The sequence below is a fragment of the Idiotropiscis lumnitzeri genome, chromosome 20 (assembly GCF_059441095.1).
Source record: "Idiotropiscis lumnitzeri isolate Australia: NSW breed Sydney's pygmy pipehorse chromosome 20, RoL_Ilum_1.0, whole genome shotgun sequence".
NCBI classification, from domain to species: Eukaryota; Metazoa; Chordata; class Actinopteri; order Syngnathiformes; family Syngnathidae; genus Idiotropiscis; species Idiotropiscis lumnitzeri.
The window spans coordinates 7,925,578-7,933,224 of NC_142410.1; the positions used below are offsets into that span (position 1 = coordinate 7,925,578).

The 7,647-nt window shown below is 45.0% G+C and overlaps 2 protein-coding genes across 2 annotated transcripts; one reads left to right on the forward strand and one right to left on the reverse strand.

The window, feature by feature from the left end:
• The first annotated feature begins 188 nt into the window (after positions 1-188).
• Positions 189-1,822, forward strand: LOC148317444 (chymotrypsin-like elastase family member 2A). The gene is made up of 6 exons (XM_088284644.1): positions 189-350; positions 453-562; positions 727-821; positions 893-1,173; positions 1,261-1,424; positions 1,490-1,822. The coding sequence occupies exons 1-6, from the start codon at positions 248-250 to the stop codon at positions 1,667-1,669; spliced, it is 933 nt and encodes a 310-aa protein (XP_088140770.1). The 5' UTR covers positions 189-247; the 3' UTR covers positions 1,670-1,822.
• timm23a (translocase of inner mitochondrial membrane 23 homolog a (yeast)) lies at positions 1,698-3,687 on the reverse strand. The gene is made up of 7 exons (XM_088284654.1): positions 3,254-3,687; positions 3,084-3,142; positions 2,910-3,003; positions 2,666-2,750; positions 2,507-2,565; positions 2,327-2,437; positions 1,698-2,129 (listed from the first exon to the last, which is right to left on the reverse strand). Exons 1-7 carry the CDS (start codon positions 3,357-3,359, stop codon positions 2,005-2,007), a joined length of 639 nt encoding a protein of 212 aa, XP_088140780.1. The 5' UTR covers positions 3,360-3,687; the 3' UTR covers positions 1,698-2,004.
• Between the last annotated feature and the right edge of the window lie 3,960 nt (positions 3,688-7,647).

Genomic DNA, 7,647 nt, shown 5'->3' on the forward strand with positions numbered 1-7,647 from the left:
AAAAGTTTGTCCCCAGATGTCATTTGATGGGCACTGTGCCACTGCCACGTGACACGATGTTTACACACCCTGACGTGCACTATTGTGTGTGCGTGAAAAGGTTGTTTTTTTGTGTGGAAAGTCATCACTGCAGGAGAACAATCCAGCGCCTCGTTGTGATACAACCCATTGTGTGCTTGCGTGTGTGTACCCCGCTGCTATAAAAACGGCGGGTGGCGCGCGGCCTGGCGATTTTGCGTGGAGGACGATGGCCGCCGCGCTTCATGTCGTGTGTTTGCTGATGCTACCCCTGCTGAGTGAGGCGGCGTACACGTACACGCCTGGCAAGCAGCATAAGGTGTTACACCTGGGTGAGAATACACACACACACACACACGTAATTATAATAAATGTAGTAATAACATGGTTATTACTGTTATAACACTAACTTTTTTTTTTTTTTAATTTTGTAGACTGGCCCAGAGACTGTGGGATGGCCTACTTTAAGCCCAACATGGCAGAGAGGATTGTGTCAGGCAACGAGGCCAGGCCGCACTCCTGGCCCTGGCAGGTCTCCCTGCAGGTATGAAAACAGAATATATGTCAAGGGGTGGGCACATTTTTGTGCTCAAAGGGCCACTTTTAATTTTTAAAAAGGGGAAGGGGTCATGAATACATAAATGTTCAGTTCTGTGCATATTACAGTGGCTTATATTTTTTAGGAATAAAAACTCTCTTGTTTGTCAGGTTCGTCCCAGAGGCAGCAGACATCACATTCACGTGTGTGGAGGAACTTTGATCCACAAGAATTGGATCCTCACTGCTGCTCACTGCTTCCAAAAGTAATCTTTAAAAAAAAACATTTTGGCATTGTGATGCCCTTGAAGTGTTAAAACCAACCTCCTCATTCCAGGGGGAAGGCAGAGGACGCCGGCTCATGGAGGATCGTACTGGGCAAGCACCGACTGAGGCGCTCCGAAACAGCCGAGAGGGTCTTCCCTGTGAAGCGCATCTACAGGCACGAGAACTTCCGCTACCCGACGCACAGCGAGCTGGACTACGACATCGCTCTGGTGAAGGCCGCAACTGACATCCTCCCGTCCAACTTCATCCGCTACGCATGCCTGCCGCGCAAGCAGACTGTCCTCATGCCGGGACACTACTGCTGGGTGACCGGCTGGGGCGACACCCGGGGTGAGTCGTCACACAGTCAGAATTATTGAGTTTGCAAAAAGAGAGATATGAAGCGCACAGACGTGATGCTTCATTGAAATACTCCAGGTGGGAAGGAGAATGTTTCCCTGGCGGAGGCCCTCAACCAAGCCCGCCTCCCCATCATCGACTTCAAAACATGTCGGCAGAAGAAGTTCTGGGGTGACCGCGTGCGAGACTCCATGATCTGCGCCGGGTTCAGGGACACCGAGGATCCGCCCGCCGCCTGTCAGGTTTGTCTCCACCTCCATCTTCCTCACGGCACCGGGACGGTATAATAAAAAAATGTTCTTTTCAGGGTGACTCAGGCGGTCCACTCCTGTGCCAGCTGGGCCGCGAGCGCTGGGAGGTCCACGGCGTGGTCAGCTTCGGCCCCATCGGCTGCACGGTGGAGAACAAGCCCAGCGTCTTCACGCGCACCGGCACCTACATCCCCTGGATCGAGGCCACGCGCATCCGAGACTTCTTCCTGCACTGACGACGCTTCCCACGACAATAAAAGAGTTGCTTTTTTTTTTTAAACGGTATTTTCCCGTGATTTATTACATCAGATGATGGGAGACACATACGCTTCTTCTTGCAGTACAGATTCTAATGATGATTACCGTGAAATAAATACAGTAGCACTGACTGTAAGGCAAAGTTCATCATTAAAAGGTCCATTTGCAGACCTGCAGCCACACAGACACACACACACACACACACACACACACATACACACAGCAAGCCCTTCCATCCCAGAGTCTGCGCACTGCCTCCTGGAGATAGTTTGGCCCTAATGTCAAGAGGAAAAGGATGTCGAGGACAAGGAATTCAGTAGAGCCTCGAGGGGGACGGTGACGACGTTCCGGTCAGGTGGTCCCAGTTGTTGTAGACGGCGTAGGCACCGGACAAGGCCAGACCAGCCAGACCCCCGCGGGCCACACCTTTCAGGCCACCTGCCAAAGCACAGGTAGTGGTTATAAGAGTGCATATTTTATTTATTAGTTTACAGCACTTTGTCATCAAGGTTCTCGACAATAACATTTGAGTTGAGTTGCCTTTAAGGCAATATGACAAGGGCGAAAACGTGGCATCTTTAAAGCTGAAGTCTTCCCACGCCCTTTTGTTTCTAAATAACTGAATAGGCGCATACCGGCTGCCTTGAAGAGCATCCCCGTTAGCGTGCCGGCTGTTATTGTGTTGATGTCGTCCTCCGCTCCTCGGACCTTCTCGATCACCACGCCGAACGCGCTGTACAACAACGCTGTGAGCACACAAGGGACGTCAATGCCACATCAATGTGTTTGCATGATGAGTCTGCATTGGCGCTTACCGACTGAACCCAAAGTGTTGGCCCATGAAGCTCCTTGCCTTGTCACCATGTTGATGATCCTGGTGAGACATTTACATCGTCACAACATATCCTTTGAGCTCAAGGGCTACGTTTGAGTTTTACACTGATGTGGTATCAAATATAAGACTCCATACTCACTGTACATTTCGTGGTTTTGACCAAGCCATGTCTCTGGTCTCTTTCAGGCCCATCCTGAGACCATTTAAAGCGCCGAACGAAGCTCCTGTAACAAAAACAACAAAAACGTAAGACAGAGAGCTCATGGTTGTGTGTTGGAATGTCCTTGCAGAGGAGCAAAGTTGACTTGTCGACTAGTTGCTTCAATACCCATAAAAAAACACATTTCTATATATTGTATTAAAAAAAGATGCCAAACATTTACCTGTGATGCAGGATCCTCCGATTGTGAAGAAAGCCAGCTCAAACCTTCCTCTCGTTTTATTAGCGCCTGTAGGTAGAATGAACTCGTCTGTGTCCTGAAAAACGCACAATTATTGACAATATTCTGTCATATTTTCATCATAACACATTGTCTATATTTTAAATTGCGCTTTACCTGAATTAGGTAACGAGGGTCTACGTTTAGGTAAGGCGACAGGGGGCTCATTCCAGTCACTAAAATGACAAAAACGACCAATATATCGAAGTTAAAAAGCATCCAACACTCACTTCAACATGCTAGCCGGTTAGCTGCTAAGCTAGCCGCGGAGCTACAGGATCGCTTACATGGAACACCGGCGAGCTCCGTGTTGGAATATTCCGGCGCTCCACCTCCGAAGAGACCACCGAGGCTCGCCTTGAGCCCCCCGGAGCCTTGTGGGTTGTTATCCATGTCTTAGTGGTAGGTAGGAATTAAAAAAAGGTCCCTACTTCGGCTAAGGAGCGCTAATTATGATGCAACGATCAAGATGATCCACACTGAGCCGTTCTAGTCAACGCCAATATAATGAGTAAAATAATATAGTTGACCTATATAGTCTAATTTTTAAATCTATTGTATTTTATGAAAGAGAAGCATGTCTGGATCAGGAACTCGAAGTTCTGTCATGCCCCTGACCTCCACACGCACAGCAACAGCAGCAGCACGCTCCTGCCGTAAAGCAATGCTGTCAAATTACGTCAGCAGCGGCGGTCACCAAGTGAGAGGTAGAGAAAAGGCGACGGTGTTGTAGAAATATTGGTGTAAGTCTTGGAATCTCACGGTCAAATGACAAAGTAAGTAAATCATGAAAGGCATATTCACACTGTTTTAAGTCTTGTTATTTTTTTGGAGTCACAAATCAGGCATCAGTTTTACGCCAGTTAACAATGAGCCACGGCAGCGGCAGTTACCCTCGATGCCGAAAAAACCTCCACAAAAAGTACATATATATATGTTTTGATAATGTGAGATAGTTTCTTGAATTTAATTATTACAATAATTTCTTTCAAAATGTAGTAATTGTGTTGTTGTATGAACTCGAAACTCGTCAACCAAAGTATATTTCATTTACGTGACATCCGCCAATAGAGTGACCCACATTACACACATTTATCTGTAATTTAAATTTGTCAGCTTATTTATCACAAAAAAGAAATATTTTTTCAGCGATTAGTTTCCTTATCAATCCACCTATTCATTTACCAGTAATTTTTCTTTTGTAACACATATTAAAACTTTAGTCATAAATCACCAATCATAAATTTGAACACAACGACACAGTCATTCAATTAGATTCGAAATTTGTCCAAAACCTTTGGATGGTTGTGTGGATAGAGAAAAGTAAATACATTTATAAAAAGTATATTATTTATATTTTGTCGCTTTATTCGTTCTAATGAATACATATTTTGGTTTCAAACTTTTCCCCAAAAGCAAATCTTGGATTGACTTTTGGGTGTAGCATGTAGTTCAAAGTTGGTTCGCTAGAGGGTAGCAAATAGTTAACAATAAGACCAGCGGAAGAGTCCAATGCTTTTCATTCTGCGCTCTGAAGCGAAAATTTAAAATAATTCCTAGGTTTTACGATAACATGTCTGTAGTATTCTTTTGCCAAAATAAGTCAAAGATCGGGAATTGTGTGCACATTTTAAAGCGTATTTCTTGCGTTTTTGTAGCCGGCTCGTTTTAGGGGTGGATCCGTCTCATCCAGGTCCAAATACTGCTGAGCCAGTGGCTGTCCAATTTTCGCTGTGAGCTGCTGCTTGCTTGCTTGGAAAACACGCGTCAAAGAAAGCATTTTTGTCATCTCCAAGCATGTAATACACTGGTAGTGTAGTGGCGTGGTACATGTTGTACCATGAATTTATATTATTATCACAAACTAATTTGTGACTAACAATGCAGCTCTGCTTACCTTAGTGCTTCATTATGATGCTATGGCCACTGAATCAAAGTGGTTCACTTTGGAACTGCGTCCTGCCAAGCTGATGGTGTCATTGGTGTACAAACACGGGGTGGGGGTGGTTCTTATGTTAATTAGTCCCACTGTAATGTAACTGTTGGTCACCTTGGATATTTGGTTGTTTCATTAGAAAAAAAGTTGATTTTGCAAAATATGTCGCCTTTTTAAGTCTTACAGTATAAATTGAAGGATTTAGTTCAGCTTGAAGTTTATTTTACTTACTTAACATGACGCAGAGAATGCCAAATACTTGGAGACACGTCAGGGGGCCTTGCCGCACCTTTTTTTCCCATGATGCAACAGCGAGATGGACCACACGCACGCTCCCGTACGTGCACGTTTTAAAACGCGGCCCCCCCCTTGGAGGCCCATCTGCTACTCAAAGCGCCACTGAAGGAATTCAGTGTGCCGCTGCCGAATTTCCCGAATAACACAGCATCTCAGCCGGGTATTCTGCCATTGTGTGTGTGTGTGTGTGTGTGTGTGTGTGTATTCACAAGGGGCCAAGTGGAGCGATGAAGTTTGCCATTGTCGCCCAGTGTGGGTGTTTTTCAGACTCTCTGGCATCATCTGTGAGTTAGTGTTCTCTGTGTTGCTGCCCAGTGTGCCCACTGTCTTCCCACAATGCCCCATTCAGGCCCCGGGGCCTCTCTCTCTCTCTCTCTCCCACTCTCCCTGGCTCTCTCTTTCGTCCTTTTTTGCACCGTTAGGAGGGGCTGCTATAATCATCATCAAATTTTTGTAAAATAGCTGTGATGTCATCTTTTATTTTTGTTTTCATCCCCTCACTCTCACTCATTCTCTGGTTTTCCGCCCGTCTTTCTTCCCTTTTCTGTCTCTCTCTCTCTCTGAGCTCCCAAACACAAAAGACAAGGGGAGGCCGCGACAGGACCTCAGTGTATGCTGGTTGCCGGGGAGACGGGGAGACAGTGTCGGGTCTTTAAACTGCCCTCGTTGAGGGGTGTGTGGAGTTTCTTTTTTGGGGGGGGGGCTTATTTACATGGGAAGAGGACAAGGGTGAGAGCGAGGATTGGAGGTTTTAAAACTTTTTTTTTTCTCCCCACCAACCCCGTCGTCGCTGCTAAAAAATCATTTCGCTGCATCAAATATTTACAGAGCGGAGGAAACGTAGAGCTGTTCATTATGTGGAGAATGCATAGCAGTCTAAATCAACTTGTCACACACACACACACACACACTTTGATTGTGGTGGGAGCCTTGGTGTGTGTTGGCTTGCAGACCGGAGCTGACTGCAGAATATATTAACGAAGCGATTTAACCCTCTTGTTTTGTCAGTTAGACCCGTTTGAAAGTGAAAGAAATACAACACTAATTAAAGCTGCAATATTTAGCGTTGCCCATCTGTTGCTTCCGGCTCGGCACATCTGAGTCATAAAATTAGGCCAAAATGGCTGCTCCAAACCAAAATGGTTGACTTCCTGTCTGAGTTGGGCCATGGGTCGTTCAGACTTTTTGTGCATCCTGGCACAATATACATGTGCTCCAATTTTCATGTTTATCAGTGAAATTGGTGTGGGATTGAAATTAATGCTACAAGCATGACAAATTCAAATGTCTTTTTTTTTATTTTAGAACCCTCGTTTTGAACAAGAAAAGAAGACAAAACATGAAACCAAATTTCATGTCTTCTGAAATTGTCAAAATATGAGTCCTGGATTCCGCCTGAAAAGAACAGCCTCAAAACAAAATGGTGAGTCCTCTAGATTTTTTTTTTAAGACATGGCTGTTGAATTTCTTGTTGATTGCTGAAACCTTCCAGGTAGTGCTACTGAGTGAAATCTGGGATAAAAAAAATACATACACCCTAACCAGTATTCGCAAGCCTAAAATAATGAGGGAGGTTTCCCCCATAAGTTAAAAAAACTTTGAATTTTTTTCTTTTGTTTCGGACAATTTGTTCAAATTGACCAGGGAACGTTATTGCTCTTCCTGCGAAACGTAACAAGAGGGTTAGAAGACATGATTGAAAACAGGAAAAACAGACAAGAGCGCACACACCCATCCAAACACATGCATGCCCCCCCCCTTCCAACCACTCACACCCCTTTAAAAAAAAAAATTTCTCTCCCTTTACTGCTATCTTCCTGTCCAGAGGACTGTCAGCGGCGGTCACATTATGTTCTTTCTCTCTCAGTAATCAGGGGAGGGGGTGAAGCAGGCTCAACTCCAAGCCTGAAGTTCAATATCAAGCCCCCCTCCCTCCCTCCATCCCCCCAACCCAACAAAAACTCCACAATGAAAGCAGGAAGGGCAGGCAGAGGACGAATGAGCCACCCATGGCTGCATTCACCGTGGAAAACGCTGTGTTGTTGTTTAACTTTGGGATTTAAAGGGAAACTTTGTTTTAAGTGCGCGTGACGTGACTATATATATATATATTTTTTTTACGTTGAGAGCCCGAGCACTGCGTGCCAAAAAGGCCCCTCTTGAAAGCGCTTAGTTTCTTCATTCTTCCTTTGAGGGCTTTCCCATACTCGCAAAAAAAAAAAGAAAAAAGCAGTCGAATATTGCACAGTTTTGTTTGGTTGAGGGTGTGACCGGTTCTAGTTGAGCCCTCCTGGCTATGTCAGGCCTTTGAAATTTTGTAAAATGTAGCACCCAAACCAGGTTCACTAAGCAACATGAAATTTGGTAGACATGTTTATGTTTAGTAGCCCCACAAAAAAAAATCTTAAGTAGCACTTATTTTTGGTTCATTTTGACCATTTTATGTCC

Excerpts from the sequence above, each read along its gene's own strand:
- LOC148317444 (XM_088284644.1), top strand. The coding sequence starts at position 248 with ATGGCCGCCGCGCTTCATGTCGTGTGTTTGCTGATGCTACCCCTGCTG. Across the intron at positions 351-452 it reads GCATAAGGTGTTACACCTGG|ACTGGCCCAGAGACTGTGGG; the intron begins GTGAGAATACAC and ends TTAATTTTGTAG. Across the intron at positions 1,425-1,489 it reads ATCCGCCCGCCGCCTGTCAG|GGTGACTCAGGCGGTCCACT; the intron begins GTTTGTCTCCAC and ends TGTTCTTTTCAG.
- timm23a (XM_088284654.1), bottom strand. The coding sequence starts at position 3,359 with ATGGATAACAACCCACAAGGCTCCGGGGGGCTCAAGGCGAGCCTCGGT. Across the intron at positions 3,143-3,253 it reads GGAGCTCGCCGGTGTTCCAT|TGACTGGAATGAGCCCCCTG; the intron begins GTAAGCGATCCT and ends TTGTCATTTTAG. Across the intron at positions 2,751-2,909 it reads CGGAGGATCCTGCATCACAG|GAGCTTCGTTCGGCGCTTTA; the intron begins GTAAATGTTTGG and ends TTTTTGTTACAG.